The sequence below is a fragment of the Sinohyriopsis cumingii genome, chromosome 14 (genome assembly GCF_028554795.1).
Source record: "Sinohyriopsis cumingii isolate HCF-2022 chromosome 14, ASM2855479v2, whole genome shotgun sequence".
NCBI lineage: Eukaryota > Metazoa > Mollusca > Bivalvia > Unionida > Unionidae > Sinohyriopsis > Sinohyriopsis cumingii.
Genome location: NC_142974.1, coordinates 33,744,819 through 33,764,117, shown reverse-complemented (window position 1 = coordinate 33,764,117; position 19,299 = coordinate 33,744,819). Strand labels below are relative to the sequence as shown.

The following is a 19,299-nucleotide window of genomic DNA, read 5'->3' as shown; positions in this document are numbered from 1 at the left end:
GGTATTCCTTGGCCGCATCATCTTAGGGACTAATCCATTTAATTTTCTATGCGGATTTGGAGAAGGTGGTCAAGGAATTTTGGAAAAATAATTCCTTGCCCTCAAATAGCTGAAAAAAATTATTCTTGCTCCAATTTGTAGAAGAAGGAAATAATATCTATTAATGTGAAGAAAAGAATTCTCTCAAGGTAACAGAAATACAACTTTTCTGGTTCATAAGAAAAACTAGACCTTGCCCCAAACAATGAAATGGCTGGTCACTTATAACAATAATAATTTCTAAAATTAAATCATCTATTTTGTAATAGTGAGCCAATTTTAACTTACTTAGTTTGATAGCTAACAACTGCAGCATACGTGCTACCACATAAACTGCCATTGAGGCTGGCCCCAGCTATCGCCCTGTTACTGGCAGAATCTCGATCGCTCTCATCCCGAATAATGCCGATACGGTCCATATGGCTTCCACTAGCACTGTAAATGCTATTAGTCATCCCCACAGAGGCCTCACCGATACTTGGAGCTATGCTAGGGTTGGCAACATGATGTCCAGTGCCTACACTTTGATTATCTACTGAAATGTAGCAGAATGATTTAGTTTTAAAAATCTTCCCAACAAGAGTCCCCAAATATTAATCATTAATTAAATGATACCAAATACTAATTTTTTATTTAATGACACCAAATATTAATTCTTTATTTAGTGATATAAAATATCAATTCAATTATGCCAAATATGAATCATTAATTTAATGATGCAACTATTATTTATTAATTTAATGATATAAAATATGAATTATTAATTGAATGACACCAAATATGAATTAATTTAATAACACCAAATATGAGTTATTCATTTAATGATACCAAATATGAATTAATTTAATGATACCAAATATGATTAATGATACCAAATACGATTAATTTAATGACACAAATTTGAATTATAAATTTAATGAAAAAATTATAAATTATTAATTTAACAATACAAATATGAATATGATTAATTTAATGATACCAAATATGAATTATTAATTTAATAACACCAAATATGAATTATTAATTTAATGATACAAATATGAATTATTAATTTAATGATACCATTATATGAATTATTAATTTAATGATACCAAATATGAATTATTAATTTAACAATAAAAATATGAATTATTAATTTAATGATACAAATATGAATAATTTAATGATACCAAATATGAATTATTAATTTAATGATACCAAGTATGAATTATTAATTTAATGATACAAATATGAACAATAATTTAATGATACAATTATGAATAATTAATTTAATGATACCAAATATGATTAATTTAATGATACAATTATGAATAACTAATTTAATGATACCAAATATGATTAATTTAATGATACAATTATGAATAATTAATTTAATGATACCAAATATGATTAATTTAATGATACAATTATGAATAATTAATTTAATGATACCAAATATGATTAATTTAATGATACAATTATGAATAACTAATTTAATGATACCATATATGATTAATTTAATGATACAATTATGAATAATTAATTTAATGATACCAAATAAGAATTATTAATTTAATGATACCAGTAGTTTAATGCCATATAGATCAGAAAATGTCCACAATGTAGTTGCTATGACTTAAGGCTAAATACAATGTTCTACATCGATGTTTTAGCATTTATTCATGTGTTAAACACACTCGTCTTTGGTGAAATTTTCCAAACAATCTTTCTTCATAACCATTCTAAATCATCATTAATATATCCAATTTAACTTTCTCATTCAAATCATTTGCCAGTTCATAATTATTATCATTATGCCATGAAAATTACACCTCCCTCAACTTTATATACTCAACTAACTAACTAACTATATATATATATATATATATATATATATATATATATATATATATATATATGAATGATAGTTTAAATCTAATATTTTCTTCCTTTTTATAAACTGTTAAAATGATAAAATAAAAATAATGCAAATTGTTTTGATTCTGAGTGAAAATTATTAAACTTTCATGTCCCTTTTAACATTATAATATAAATAAAAAAATGCTACACTTGTATATACATAGCTGCCAACCCCTGAATACAAAAATACTGACTGCTTGTGACAAAAATACTGATTTTATGGAACAAATACTGATTTTTTTTAATTTTTATGCATATGTAACTATTTACAACATATACAACCATCAGTAAAGTAGAACAGTGTTTTACATTATTATTTAATGTTTTCTTGCCTGTGTTGTACACTTGTACCTTCTGGACAGGTACCATGTCCCATTCAGTTACCCAATCAGAAGATGAAAGAGTGCAACACACTCGGACACAGGCTGTTTAAAAAAGCCTTTTCTACACCTTATCTTTTTTCCAATCATTATCAGTTCAAATGTAGCAACTTTCACTGATGATCTCATTTCTGTTATTTTCTTACTGAACTGTTTTCATTCTAGCATATGAGTAATTCTTTGCGATTTTACTGTCTGGAAAACGTGTGCGAGATAAATTGCCAGCAACACTAGTAACTGAAAGAGGAAGGTTCATATCTAAAAGAAATTTAATAAACCGAATAACGACTGAATTACATCAAGGTTCTCTCTGGTATTTACATACATCTTAAATTCAGGATGAGTTGATTATGATGAAGCAGCAAGCTAATGTTTACTAGCTTTTTCGTTCTTTTGTATTTCACTGGAACCTAAATACCCAATAGCAAAATCACATTACACCATTACACAATTTGCAAAACGTAGAGTTTCTCCTTTACTAGATGGTTTCACAAATCTAAGCAAGAAGGCACAATTGTCCTTCCAGTTCTGTTTTCTCGTCTTTCCTGGAGAAAATTCTGAATATTCTGCTTTCCTATTCAACATGACTAGAAGCTGAATATGACGAAGACAGCGGTAACTGTTTCCAAAATCCAATATGGTGGATAAAGACAGGGATGGTAGCCTTGATTTCGAATGAACCAATCATATTGTAGAACTGTATTCCTATATACATGTGATACATTTCTATCAGAATGGAAATGAGTGCCCATTCTAAACTGAAAATTACATGGAAATTTTTTATTATCTTTTAAAATTAAAAAACGTATTTTTTGTCAAAAAAACCTACACCCATATTCAGGTCCAAAATACGGGACAAATATGGAAAAAAACGGGACACTTGGCAGCTATGGTATATAGTACAACAGCTGGTGCTCTTTTTTAGACTGATGTGTATGGAAGCTATTCTTTTAATACAGATATTCTAAGCTGTTCTGGCCTTGTGGTCCTTTTGCCATGCATAATGGTTTATCCTGGCCCATTCTGCCAGATATACAACTTCAGAGCAAAAATACTGAACCAAAAATTGTGCATTCGTGTTACAGCTGCCTGGGTTTTTTCCCCTCACTGTCCATTACGCTACCTGTTATAAAGATGACTGCCATACTGTCAATAGCAACAGTTTAAGAAGAGAGGATCCTGAAGGTGGAGCAAGGAAAATTTCCATAATCACAGCCAATGAATACTGAGAAAATGGCAAAGATTTCTTGGGTTTTTTTGGGCCAGTCTGACTCTCAGAAAGTGATATGTTAATGTGCTGACAGCTCAAAATATTCAAAATATTCTCAGCTGCTAACACTGTATGGCAAGTGTACCAACTATATGATAGCCATATGTCCTCCTTCAATTTTAACATTTGTGTGAAACTTAAAAAAAATTCTTAGTCATAGGCTCATACAAAGAAATGTACTTGTACTATACTAACTGAATGAAAGGGAAATAACTCTTTCAGGTACTGCTTTTGACAAGACCTTTAAATAAAAAACTGATGCAGAAAAATCCCCATGCCAGAATAAAGTAAACAACTTCATTCTTCATGTGCAGTAAAAATGCATGTGTAGGTGAGTTTTTAATTATTCTTAAATTTCTGGGACAAATGAAAAATCCTGAATACCTGCATACGCACTGGAAGGATTGCCATTGTCATTTTCCTCATCAAATTCAAACCTGACCCCACCACTCTTATTGGTGGTCACTCCACAGCCTCCACTACGGCACAGAGAAATGGGCACCACTCCATATACATATCCAAGAAGAATTGGTACTCCAATACCTGTAGATTAACAAATACTTATGGTTTTAGAACATAAATTTATATATCTAATGCTAGAAAACTATTAGAGAAACATGGCTGTCTTGTTTAAAAAAATTCTGAACAAAAAAATTCTAATACTAGATACAAAGATGGTATCAGTGGAACATGGCATTGGGACTATGAGAAGTTTTAGGATGTAATAGTTAACGTTTAACAATGGTAAGACAAGAAAACCTTGCAAGGTACAAACTTGAAATATACTGCAATATTATCACAATGCTGCAGTTGAATACAACAACTAATGTTAGGGATGCATGACTTTCAACAATGCAAACACAGCCTTTTAACATAATGAACAAAAGATTCCAAGAATATCGGAAAATCAACACATTCCACTATATGAAACTCAATGCAATTAAAAGAATGTTTCATTGTCAGTGGAAAATGACAAGATGTACATTCTTCTCAAGGCTTAACCTTCAAGAAGCATACAGGTATTTCTATCTTATATGCATGAGATAGTAACTCATCCCTGCTGTCTTTTCAACGTAAAGGAAGCCACTCTCCAATGATTGGTTTGATATCCTGCAGCTTGCTTTATACAAGTTTTTACTTCACATATTGTGCAAATAATATACAATAAGCCAATAAAATGATACAGTAATTTCTATGTGTCGGGGGTGAAACGTATCTGCAAGAAAGTAGTATAAAGGTAAATTTAATACTTGGACTTTTGATGCAGCTTGAATGCCATCTTTTCCAAATGTACTGACAGATAATTTGTTGACTATTAGGATGATTACCTAAGGACAAACAAAATAGTATGCATTGTTCTGGTTACTTGACTAACCCTTTCTTGAACTGCCAACCCTAATTTGAAAGAAAAAAAATTGGAAAAAAATAAAACAAAATTTCAGAAGAAAACAATTAGCAAATGGATACAACTACAATCAAAATTAAATTCATGATGCAAATGACACTATTTTCTAGTCTATGTTTAATTTAAATCATGACCCTCCCAAAAAGTATGAACCATTACCTGCCCCAGTTGTTTTTCAATGTAACCAGAACAGACATATTTTTAATATAAAAATGACCTAATCAAAATTATTTCAAATTCTTTTTTACGTTAATTATACGTAAATTATTACTCCCATTACACGGACTGGAGAGGTGACCCTAGAGAGTAGGATGGTACTAAAGAACATGTATTTATAAACATACGCCCTACTGCGGACATAAAAATGTAAAATTCCCGAAAATTCTGAATTTTACAAAAATGTTATAAATTGCTATAACGTAATGAATAATCTGAACAGGTCATTTACATTTGCAAGCAAACACACACAAACAAAATTTCAAGTGTCTACCTCATGTGCTTAAACAAGCTAACAAGATTTTTGTGAAAAAATAATCCAAAAAATTTATAAAAAAATGTGTAAACAAGATATTGTGAATGACATTCTACGCATGATATATGATACTTCTCTATGTAGGGTCTCAATAACCTGGACCAGTCTGAAACTGAAATTACTTTGATGAAACCAATTTGATATTTTTGATGTACTACAACTGTGATGTCTGGCCTTTATACTCAGAATAAATAGGTTTCTTTATTATCCTAGCTACAAGCCATCCAAAAGGTTTGTTCAAGGAACTTGTTCTAGAAATAACATTTCTCCACAAAACAGATTTTTCTTTAAGCTAAAATGACCATGAATTTTACCTTTTGATTCCCAGATCAAAATGTGTCTTCCATACTTTAAGTGCAAACCTTCCACAAACATTAGTAAATGTACATTTTCTAGGACTAAACTTATTATGCAAAAACAATTTTTTTCTTTCAGTTACATTGACCTTGATCTCCGAGTTCCAAATCAATAAACTTCTTTCTTATAATACAAGGGATGACAATTTCTCATTTCAGCTCTGAGATTCAACAATTTGGACTACAAATTTGGCTTGAAACAAATAGCAGTCCGTTATCTAATATTCCCACCCCATTTTCATATTTGGACATTTGGGTGTGGGGTCATTGCAATTTGCTGCCGCAGTGCGGTAGCGACATATGGTAGTCGCTTACCAGCGAGCCTACAAAACTTAAATGTATGTTACATGTATATAGACTTATACCTGTATGAAATCAATAGGAAAATTCTTTATTTTCTCAGAAATGGCAAGTATTATAATCCTTATGTCTTTAATCCGCTGACAAATTAGACAAAACTACGGCATAGATAAAACCTGACCCTGTACTCGCCATTTGCATTACTAGTCACATAACTTCACAAATCTCAAACGACATCGGAAGTCCAATAGTCATGTTATATCAACAACACTCTTTTTAATGTTGTTTTACAGAAATTCAATTATATCAAATGACAGTCTGATACTTTTTGTAAAAATCAGCAATCTGGCCAGTGTGATTTATCAAGCAGAGAGCACATGTCAACGTGGTAGTCACGTGATACAACAAAACTCCAGAAGTTGTTCTTGGAATATATAAATATGGAAAATTTTGTGTTCTTTCATTTTTGTATTTTTATTACAACCAGTATACCACTTTCATGTAATATTTATTTTTTAAAAATTTCTCTACAACATTTGAAAATGTGAGTTGTTAGATTTGTATACTCATGCAACTAGCAATGCAAATCACGAGTACCAGGTCACAGTTCATCAACGCCATAGTTTTATCTTGTCCTTCAGCAGATTCAAGTCATAACGATTATAATAGTCACAATTTCTGAGAAAACGGATAATTCTCATATCGATTTCACGCATGTATCACTCGATTTAACAACGTTTAAAGTTTGCTAGGTGAACTGGTAAACAGCTATGCTTTGCCACCACCATGTTGGCCTCTTGTGATGCTAGACTGGTTTTCATACCTTCCATATAAGAAATGATACAGATATCGAGCTGACTTTGAAAATAAAAGTCTACTAGATGAATCTAATCCACTGAGCATTTGGATTTACTTAGCATATATGTTTAGTGTGAGCACCCAAAAGATCCATACCGCACCCTCTGAATATTGTGGTCAGAACTCGATAAATTTAACTCAGGATCAGATTAATTTTGACTCAATTACGTGATTGTTTCGGCTGTCACGTGCTGGTGGAAAATTCCCAGGTTTTCCAGACTTTCATCAATATTTGCTGAATTCAAGGACTTTTCACGGTCGGAAAAAAATGATAATTTCTCCTGACTTTACATTATTTCTCGGCAGCGTGGGAACACTGGATTTATGTTCTTTCAGTCAGTGACCTTTACACTGGCCCTAAAATCAATAAGCTTATTTTATACCTAATGGCAAAGTCACCTTTAATGTTTGGTCCAGGTATGTGATGCATAACTAATATTATTGTTGATGAACTATTTTTCACATTCAGTAACAGTGACCATGACACCGAATCTTTTACCCCAATAGCAAAAGGTTTCTACAAGATCCCAAGTTCAAGCCTGAAACCATTTTTATCCTTTCAGAGTGACCTTGACACTGACCCTGAAATCACTAGATTTTTTTTAATACCTCAAAGGCAAGCCGTCTGCAATGTTTGGACCAGATGATCATTCTTAGAAAATGTTCATGTGTTCTATATAACGCTGCTACTGCTAGTAACTACCATGGCTGATAGGTGTCATTTGTATAATCTTAAAAGCCCTTAATTACAGAATGCTTTCTGTAAAATTTGAGTAGTTTTTGAAAAGAAGTTTTTCAAAGGATTTATAACAATAGTAGCCATAGTATATGCTGATGTGAAAAGTCTGTTCTAAAACTTAACAAGAGGCACTTCTTTGAATATAGGAAGAATCTGATTAAGACTGAGCTTGAAAATATAATGCAGTACAATTTTCAAGCATTCATTTGATTTTTTGGCTTAAACAAATCTGTGCGAATTCACACATCCTAGAATAGACTCTGCATTCATATCCATCTGAACATCCTTCTTACCAGAATACTTTCTGTACAAATTTCTGCAGAGCATTTTATAAGTAGGCTAAAAAAATTATTAACAGCAACCATAATACCATAATTGATTGTGGCTTGTGATCATATTTCTAAATCTAATGGCCCTTAATGCTAAGATGCATTCTGTCAAATTCTGTTGACGAGTCTTTGCTCAGAAGTCCATTATATTTTTTCTACCTTTTACTATTGTAAGTAGTAATGGAAGCCATATTTGAAATCATTTCAAGGTTTTTAAATTTTAAGCAATAGTGGCAAATTCTTATGGTGAATTGGTACCATCTGAACAAACATGAAAAAACTTCATTCCAGAATGCTCAAATTTCCAGATCTGTCACCTCTAACAAGACTGTCTCAGTAAGGCAGTTTATTTTTCTCTGCAGGTTTGACCAGTTTTCAGTATGGTGTTACAAAATATGTACTGATATTTTTCAAGATGGAAAACCTGTATTTAAGATGTTTGGTTTTCCAAACTGATGTATGAATGGTAATTAACATTATTTTAATCTGAAAAGTTTATAAAGTGCACATACTCCTTATTTACCTCTAATAAAGTTGCACAAACTTCAGTTCCGAACCCCATGTAGCTTAATTGCTTGTTGCTATCATTCAACTTGATGAAAGTGTTTTCTTCATTTCACATTACGAAGGCAATCGTATCTCCTGCCATGTGACATACTAAAATCAAGCCGTGATGTCCAATAAACGTAATTGTGTCCCTTTCTGCTTTTATTCAGAATGGTCTGAAAATTTCTTTTTATTCTTTTGTACTGATTATTAAAACTTTTTAAGAGACTTATTTTTTTCCTTTTGTCTTTAACATGTGTCAGTAGCTGGATGCCATTTTTTTTATTTTTATAATCAACAGTTTGACCCTGAAGATGCTTCATATGCAAAATGTTCAGTTTGAAGCATTTAAGCAGTACAGTAGAGTCAGTCTGGTTCATTGACTAATTCCACCAAAGCTAATATGAAACCTGGATCCAAAACAAACATGGAAGATCCAATTACATGTATCTGGAGTTTACTTCAACAATCATATTTCCATAGTTTTTTTCTTTTAATCTGTAAGTCAGTATTTTAAGGATCATTTTCTTAAGACTTACGGAAAATTGTAAGGGTTGGGCAGGTCTGACATTATGTCTAATTCTATTAAATGGTATATGCGCAGTTGTTAATAGCAACTGTGAATGGTCAATAGATAAATTATTCAAATGAAAACTCACTTGGCCCAAGTGCTATCAAAGTTGGTCGGATTTCTGCGGAGGGGATTTTAAGAATAAGCCTTTTAGGGACTATTCTATCTTAACTAACATCAGTCATATTTGGAAAACCATGCTAGGATACAGTGTCAAAATATGGTCAAATACTAATTAGTTCTATCTGTGAAGTTTTTTTGGTTTTTTTAATACACATTTTTATATTTTTAGTAATGACGGCAATTGCAGATCAGCATCATCTGAAAAAATCTTAGAACATCACGCTAAGATGATTTCTATTCAAAATCTGGTCATATTCTGTACAGTACTGTTGTTTTCAGAAATTGTAAATAGCAACTGTGAGTGTACGACACATGAAGGACAATGAAGCATAACGTAAACTCACTTGGTGTTGTGGTCTGGTAATATAATATTAAAAAAAACACTTGTGATATCAACAGGTTTTTCCTAAATCATGTAAACACGGTTTTGTTAAGAAAAGTCTAAAAAGTTCAAAGCTAAAGATTTTGATATAATAGCCTGTAATATAATCATTTCTTTTTTATTTTTGACTAAGATAACGTGAAATTTCACAGTTCTAAGTTAATACTTTTAATGCTACTCCACAAGATGGATTTGTGATGTATGTATAGATGTATAGCAGCAAAACAATATGCTACCCCTCCTTCTGCTATCATAGTGGGGGAATAAAAGAACACCATCCTTACACAGACAATATATACTGCAAGTGGTAAATAAAGCCATGTCCATAAACATGCTAGGCACTGTGAAACCATACTCTACCTAGATCCACATTAGTTACTCACCCACTGCAAGTCCAGCTACTATTGGTGATACAAGGATTGAGGCAACCACACCTCCAGTGATGGCCAGATTACGCTTGTGCTTGGATGCTGTCTCATAGCGGGAATGTAACTACAATGGAAACAAAATTAAATAAGTTTGAGGCTACTACAATTATGTTGTTGTTACCTATTTTGGTGAGGGCTGTTCCAATTAAACATACTTGCTACCCAATGAAGGCAGTTTAAAAAAAATATATGACAGGGTACTTTGATTTCACAGAGTTCATATTAAAATTATAAGAAATTTCTAATCTGCATCTATGGGTGAGCACCCCACTTTAAAAGTGCCTTCAATGGGTCCCACATATGTTTTAATGGAACAGCCCTGACAATGAAATGCACTCTTCCTGCTCAGTGCTTCATGAAGCTTTATGACATGTACTATACATGCAAGAGCTGCAGAAGCCAGATAAAAAACATGCAGCATCAGCTGATGTGTACAAAAAGTCAGAAACATGACATAATAATAATGATGCTTTATGTCATGTGCTATACATGCAGCTGATGCCTACAAAATGCCAGACACATGACATCAGAATAATGATGCTTTTGTCTTGTTTATGCTTCAATCAATATAAAAGACTTACTATAGTTCATATAGCCCTAAAGAGTTGTTCTTTAATTACTTTCGCTGGAGATTTCAAGGAATTCTAAACATTTTCAATGAATATTTTTATTAACAGATTGAAATTTCTTATATGTTGCTTTATCACTGCATTAATGGGTACAAAAGTGAAAGCAAAAAAAACCCAACAAATTAGCATGCCACTAGGGCAAAAGGTGCTACTCTATCTAATAAACTACCTATGTCATGTGACATTTATTTCATACAATTTTATACAATGTTAATTTTTTTTATTCATTATGTTTGGAAAATACATCTATAACAGAAATTTGTAGTTGAAAAAAGAGACGCATTTTGTTCCGTTTTAATGTTTTATATTCTGTAAGATTAATTAATATTTAATGACATTTTAAATAAATTCAAGGACTTTTCAAGGCAACTCATAAAATTCAATGATCTTTTTTTTTCAAGGTTGTACAAACACAGCTTTTAAAGAATACATATTTTGTCTACAAAGTGAAAACTATATGCCTGTAGCCAGCTTATCATTGGATAGTTGAGAACCATCACACACTCTATGCTTTACAATCACTTGTAATTGTAAGATACCAGATCTAAATCTTGCAGTTTTGACAAATTACGAAAAGAGCAGTGTTTATTATTTGTAAAACACACAATCTCTACAGGCCAAGCTTTCATAAAACTTTATCAACCTGGGTACAAACTCAACCCAAAATTATGACCCTCTGCAAAATTTAGTAATGGAATTTCAGTGTTATGTCCACACACACACAAAAAAAACATGTTTGAAAACATTGATTTAATGCAATTATTCTACAGTAGTTTACGAACAAAACAGCATGTAAAGTTTAAGCTTAGGTTTATTAAAAGTTGAAACTTTTTATGAAAGCAGGGCCTGACCCCAGTTTCACTAAACATATCAAATTTACTTCAAGTTTTCTGAATACCTTTCTTATTGCCTGGTTAGTAACAATGATTTTATCACAGAACATACAACTGAGATCTGAGGCTAAAATACAGCCATAAAAGATTGAAATTTCCATATGGAAGTCTTATCATATCTGAGGAAATCTGACAATTTCAACAAATCTGAGGAATTCTTTAACTTTTTTTAAGATTAGAAAAACCTTTTAATCTTTAAAAAAGTGTTAAATTTAAAAACTAAAAAGATTAACATCCTTTCCATGATCTCTATCTTCGACAAAAATATTAATATTATTGAGAATATCGTAAGCAAGATACTGTCAAATCTTATGTTGAGGAGAAATGTTGAGAATTTTAGTAAAACCAGGGCCTTATATGAGAAATTGTTGGATAATACAAGAAACACTTTGTCATATGAGGTTAAAATGAATATTTCCTTCAAAGCAATGCTGCAACCATTCCTGCCTTGAAAGTTGAAAGTGTGCCTAATGTTTCCCATAATTATAAAACTGAGACAATGATCACACATGATACTTTTAAGACAACCTTAAAGTCTTGGTGATTCTTTATAACGCACCTTCCTACCAACCCAGACTGGGATGCCTATGATCATGGCAGGCACAGCAATCCCTGCCATCAGTGTGATCCCTACAGGGGCCCCAACAAGGGTTCCTAACTGCCACAGGATCTTCTTCTTCCTACTCCATGGCTTCTTACCCCAAAATGTGCATCCAGAGGGGCTGAAAAAAGAAAATCAGTTATAACAATTGGTCTAAAGTGGGCCAAAGATCTCTCACTTGGCTCCATCATCTGCTAAACAGCCAAATCCAAGAGTAGTTGGCTAAGAAATATGGATGCTTTTTGTTTAAATTTCTTCCAATACTGTTGATTGCTTATGTTACAAATAGAACTGTTTCATGGTTTCCCAGTTCTTCTACCTTCATCTGTATATATGACAGATCAGTCTAATTTGTCCAATATGTAAAGTTCCTGATGCCACAGCAATTTTTTGTGACCTTAACCTTGCTGGGGAATTGGCTGATGATAACATTTAGCTAGTTCAAATTTTATGAAAAGATCTAAATGACTGTAAAGTTGTACTCCTGACAAGAATACAAGTCATGAATGAAAATTTCTCTTGCTGTGATTTTGACCTTAAGGAAGTGAGAATAGCGATAGTTATAACACATGGTCTAGTCATGATATACAACTGGGAACATTTTCATTAAAATATCTTAAGTGGTTTAATGTGATACACTTGACAAAGGAAGAATGTACAGAATTACATTTTCCCTTTCTGTGACCTTGATGGAGGGAGCCTAGCTATAGTACACAACACATTACCAAGTCATGAAAATCTCTTCCACAATTATAAAATTATGTTAAGGGGCAGAATATCACGTGTATGGATAAATGGACAATGGTAATACACCCAACTTAAGTCTGTATAAATATCTGATATTTTAAGATCTATTGTCTAACAGCATGAGTATACACTAAAGTGGTTTCTTAGATAAGTAATTTCTGTAATCTGAAGCCCTTGGTTAACAAAATTACAAACTGAGAGAAATCCCTTTGATAATGTCTTACCATTTACAGCCTTTTCAACAACAAGAAGGCAACAGCCTGCAAGGCTAGTCAATGAAAAAAGCACTACTGTAAAACATGTAACATTGACTACATGATCAAAGGGTTGAGCACGCATGTCACAGAATGCAATAACTTCAAACCAAAACCCTCATGAAATCTTTTATGACTGTGCCGTTGTTTCCATCGTCAAATTGGCAAGCAAGTATGTAAAAATATTGCATTGTCTTCATAATGATTCATCCAAAGTATGAAAATATATCTGAAGAATGATATGTAAATTAAAAATGTTTTACCTAGACATTAGCACACATTTCTTATACTGTGAAATAGACTGCAAGGTCAAATGGGCAAGGTATGCACATCATAAAATTAAATGTCTTAGCTTCTTAATGATTCATCCCAAGTATGAAGAAAATTCATCAAAGGGATTTAGGAATTATAAGCAAATGCAATAACTTCTGACAAACCCTGAATAAAATAATCAGTGGCCACAGCATCAACAGTGCATCAAACAGAATGAATTGTCTCAGCTTCCTAATTGATTTATCCCAAATATGAAGAAATTCCCAAAGGAAGTTTATGAAATAGAAGAAAATTAATAATGGTTTACCAAGAGCTTGACATGAATTTCTTATGTCAATATGTTTGGTGGAGGAAGAACCTGGTACGAAATGGGAAGCTATTAGCATGTTTTCTCACATATCTAAGTTGGTTGAGCCAAAACTTAAACCCACATGTAACAGTGTTCAGATCTGAGTGATCTGTAAAGGTGAGACCACTCAGCCACCAGGGGGCCTTCTGTGACCCTGACAACAAGGTGAAATAGCAGGCATGCATGTCACAGAATGAACTGTCTTAGCTTCATAATGATTCATTCCAAGCATAAAGAAAATGCATTAAAGGATTTCAGTTAACTGGTGCTTAATCAATAACTTTAACCAAAACATTAATGAAAATTTTCCATGACTGAACTTGACCACAAGGTAAAAGAGGCAAGTGAACACATTGTAGAATGAACTGTCTTTGTTGCATAACAATTCATGCCAAGTACGACAAGAATCTATCAAGCAATTACAAAAATATAAACAAATAAAACTTTAATCAAAACCGCACTGCAAATATTCCACGAAATGTGACCTTGACCACAAGGTAAAAGGGACTAGTGAGCATACTGCAGAAAAGAAATGTCCTTGTTATTTCAACAAAGAATGATGGAAATCGATCATGGGGTTTAGAAAATATATGCAAAATTGTGTTTATAACAAAATCTTGACAAGCCTCTGCTATCAGTGAAGTGACACTATGTGCCACTGAATAATATGGGCTATACAATTAAAAACGGAAATATCAATGTTACAATAGCAACTACCATACCTGAGATAGTGCAGGTCAGAGATTTCTTTCATGCAAAGCCAGCAAAACTCAGCACCACACACAGGGCATGTCATGTGGTTACAGGAACCATCATTCATTTTCATGATGAATGCTCCACATCGTGGACATGGCTTGATATCATCTCCTACAAAGATATTAAACTAACTTCAAACAAGAGACTCACAGTTTGTTCAGCCTGCCTTTAATTTAGGTCAATATGCATATCATTCAAATCATGAATATAATACATTCCTAAGTTTTACAGCAATCCACTAATAAATGCAAGAAGTTGCATTCATAAAACTGTCATCTATTGCACCCAGCCATAAATCAACAAGGGCAACAACTCTTACAAAAATCACAAAGGTTTGTCAATATGCACACCTTTATATCACAAGTTTAACATGTACCAACAATCCATTAAAAAATGCAAGACAAGTTGTATTCTCATGCAGTTTTACATTGCATGCAGCTGTAAGAGATAAAAAGGGGAAAATAACTCAAGAAGTACAGGTCAGTAATTTGTCGATATATGCATCTTCAAATGACATGTAACATGTATAGCAGAATTCATAGAGGTCATACAGGCATTCAGAATGGACTCTTTCAGTAATAAGTGTCATTCTTTAGAATCTGATTACACATACCCAGGGTATGAATCTAAGGAAGTCATAAATGATTCTGAATTTTTAAATATTCTGCCAAATGAAGCAAATTGCAAATAAAACAATCAGCCATATGCTCCAGTTCTGACCAGTTGATTATAATTTAATGTCCAAACATATCAATGCTGATATTTGATCAAAAAAACAGTCCATTAATGTCATAATTGTTTCCTCTTCCACCATCATAAACTTCAAACGTAACTTCAAAACAATCCAATCAAAACAATCCAACCTAAATCAGTTGCACCTAAGCCTGACTTCCGTGAACTGTTAGCTAGGCCCTGTTCATGTGTATCTTCCACTGGTGCAATATTACTGGCTGTCAAGGTTGTCAAGCTGATCTCAATCAGTACCTAATACAGTACATTTGTTATGGCGAGTGTACTCTAAGAAACAAAGCAAGAGGTGAATCAAGAGTAATTAAGACCGATACTGCAGCCCAAATACATGTACATCAGCAACACGCACAATTCAAAATTTCTGTGCCAAAAATGGTTCATATTTAAATCTGACACATTATGACAAAACCCGAGGGTACACATCTATCGAAAACCTTGATAGCTTTAAATAGCAAGCATTCACTTTATTGGGATCCTCGTACACCTATATTCCTTTTGAAGGTCATTATTCACGCCCTGAGAAGTACAAATTGCAAAATCAATGATAAATTATGTGGACATTTTTGGATCAACATAATGGTGTGATCCAGTACAAACTGGATTGAATGCAGCATGCTGTGAAGTCACACTGAAAGCAACACATCTTGGAAACAAATTTGTAATTCCTTGTAATTTGTTATGATAGGTAAGCCATCTTCTTTTCTTGACTCAATTTAGTACTTGGCTACCATTGTAAATCTCCAGTGAGACCAATAATAATTTTCATCTGAAAGATTTTTGATGACATTTAAGGTGCAGAGCAATTCTCCCGAAATTTCTAGAATAAAGCATCAGAAGACCTGTCATGTGTGTGTGTGTGTGTCTGTGTGTATATTGTATGTAAAAAAGCTGACAATTTTCAAATTTAGTAAGGGCAGTTCTTCTATGAATGGATCAGAAACATTGATGCCATTATGTTTTCTTCCACACCAAAACAGATTCTGTTGAGCTGTTTTTTGAAAATGTGTTGTTTAAATGGTTTTTAGCTTTTAGTATAAAAGGAGCCATTATTTTATGGTGGACCTGCAGCACTTCAATAAATCTGATGGGTTTTCTATGTCTGCGTTTATGTTATCCATGACCAAGGTCACTAATGTAATAAATCTAATGGGTTTTCTATGTGTCTGTGTTTATGTTATACATGGCCAAGGTCACTAATGTAATAAATCTGATGGGTTTTCTATGTGTGTGTTTATGTTATCCATGACCAAGGTCACTAATGTAATAAATCTGATCGGTTTTCTATGTGTGTGTTTATGTTATACATGGCCAAGGTCACTAATGTAATAAATCTGATGGGTTTTCTATGTGTGTGTTTATGTTATCCATGACCAAGGTCACTAATGTAATAAATCTGATGGGTTTTCTATGTCTGTGTTTTTGTTATTCATGGCCAAGGTCACTAATGTAATAAATCTGATGGGTTTTCTATGTCTGTGTTTTTGTTATCCATGGCCAAGGTCACTATTGTAATAAATCTGATGGGTTTTCTATGTCTGTGTTTATGTTATCCATGACCAAGGTCACTAATGTAATAAATCTGATGGGTTTTCTATGTGTCTGTGTTTATGTTATCCATGGCCAAGGTCACTAATGTAATAAATCTGATGGATTTTCTATGTCTGCGTTTATGTTATTCATGGCCAAGGTCACTAATGTAATAAAAACTACAAGATGGCAATGAATGTCCATTTTAAAACAATGCATCTGACAAAGAAAGCATTTAAGCTTTGTGTTTGTAGGATGAGTTGCAATGTAAGATTTTTGACAGCTATCAGTGCAACATATTTTCAAGCTTATAGTCAGACTTATGGCAAGGATGACTTAATTTATTTCGAGGTTGAGTTAATGACAAAAGAGACTAAATTTATGCAAATAGATGATTTACAATATAATTAATTAAGTTTAAAAGATATTAATAAAACATGGGTATTTATTATCATAAATTGAATGCACAGTAAAGTTAAATGACAGCAAAATATGCAACTATTTTCCATTGTGTAGCTCATTTTACATTAAGCAGACATTCAAATACATTTATTTTATTGAGTTACATGAGCACATGATAAAACAATTATTGTAATAACATAAGTGTCAACGGAAGATGTGATAGTACAGTGCAAAAGACAAAATGATGACAAAACTGTCCAAGCAAATTAGATTATCTCATATGTTTAGGACTAACATTTTCCTTTGTCCCATTAAAATGATCTGTGTGCCCAAATCTGAAGCCTGGGGACAATGTCCCCTGTCCTTGGAACCCTGGATGCAACAATGGCAAAATCGGATGACAGATCCCAACATCTGAACAAATTTTAAAGACCTTTAAACCAGAATGCGTTGTCAAATTTGTTCACATTCTGCTGTGCTGTAACTGAGCGTGTGTGATTTAGAATTTTAATGTAGTTTTAACAATCTGAGTCATATTGCTATGATGTCTGCAGTGTGGCAATTAAAAGTGATATCTAGCACTGGGGCATCATGCCACAGACATGTAGCATCATGTCCCACCCAGTAACATTATACCAGGCCAACCAGTCAGATCACTAACTTCTTAATGTTGAGTGCCAAGTGAGGCAGCTGCTAGCATGACTCGGCCAGGGTTTGAACCTGCAACCACCTGCATCCAAGGCAGATGCTCTAACCACTTTGGCCACCAGAGCAGTCTGCTGCAAGTGATGTCATTTAATGTTTTTTCAATTTTGGTAACTGTAAACATATTTCTTGTCAGATCATTTAATTTGTGCATAATGAGGGTCTTTTTACAACAATACTGTATTATCTTCTGCCATATCTGATGCCAGATCAGCAACACTTAAATAACATTAAAAGGTCTTCAAACCAAGATGGTTGCTGTCAAATAAGTCAAATTCTGTTTAGTGGTTTCTGAGAAGTTCAAAGACTTTACTTTTTTCATTAACAGTAACCATAACTGGATGCTTTTGGTATATGTGGCTGAAATGGGTCCAGTGGTTTTTGAGAAGCTGCAAATGGCAACTGCTGACAGATGAAGGTCCAATGGATAAACAACACACAACGCATGTTGGATTGTACATTACGTCATTTATTACCTGAGCCAAAATTTGTTTCAAGCAAGAACTCAATTCATAATTAAGATGCATTATTGGTTAGTAATTTGACTTGAGCCAACCAGATATCCGAATTTTGAGGAATCAGAATTTATGCATTAAAATGTTATATTCATTATGCATGATTATACACTTACTCTGTGAATCTGTCTCATGACTGTAACTCAGTGACCCTGATCGAAAGTTAGTAGACCGCTCGGCCCTTGCTGCATCACATGTCTTGTTTGGGTGCCAGAACTGTTTGCAGTGATAACAAAAGTAGGTATTACAGCCTGGGCGCTCACATTTCAACTTGGGACAACCAGCACACCCACTAGCAATCACTGCATACCTAGAAATGGATTCAAGATGTGACGATAATCAAATAATGATAGTAGTACAAGAAATATGAACCTCCCATAGATCATCTAAAAGGTCAAATTTTACAAAACCTTCAAAAGGTCATATTTTACAAACTTTCCATAAATCTAAGGGTCAGTTTTTATAAACCTTTCAAAAATCTCCCAAGGTTCAATTTTTATAAGCCTTCCATAAATTTTCTAAGGGTCAGTTTTTATGAACCTTCCATAAATCTTCCAAGGGTGAACTTTTATAATTGTTTCAAAAATCTTCTAAGGTTACAAATCTTCCAAAATTTGAACTGTAAATCTGTGCAAACTGTCCACAAATCTGCCGAGGGTAAATTTGTATAAATCTTCCAAAACTCACCAATGTGTGAATTTGTAAAAACCTTCCATAAATCTTTTAAGGGTCAATTTTTAC

At 33.0% G+C, this 19,299-nt stretch overlaps 1 protein-coding gene across 2 annotated transcripts in view; it reads right to left on the bottom strand.

The window, feature by feature from the left end:
* Nucleotides 1-19,299, bottom strand: part of LOC149783541 (E3 ubiquitin-protein ligase RNF19A-like) — a 56,055-nt gene that overhangs the window by 15,013 nt on the left and 21,743 nt on the right. Inside the window, exons 3-8 of one of the 2 annotated variants that reach the window (XM_089931802.1) lie at nt 18,675-18,868; nt 14,626-14,770; nt 12,239-12,401; nt 10,113-10,221; nt 3,973-4,131; nt 328-574 (exon numbers count right to left, since the gene is read on the bottom strand). In XM_089931802.1, the coding sequence (XP_089787928.1) occupies nt 328-574; nt 3,973-4,131; nt 10,113-10,221; nt 12,239-12,401; nt 14,626-14,770; nt 18,675-18,868 (1,017 nt within the window). The remainder of the gene's footprint in view (nt 1-327; nt 575-3,972; nt 4,132-10,112; nt 10,222-12,238; nt 12,402-14,625; nt 14,771-18,674; nt 18,869-19,299) is intronic. The other variant, XM_089931803.1, reaches the window with a different exon arrangement.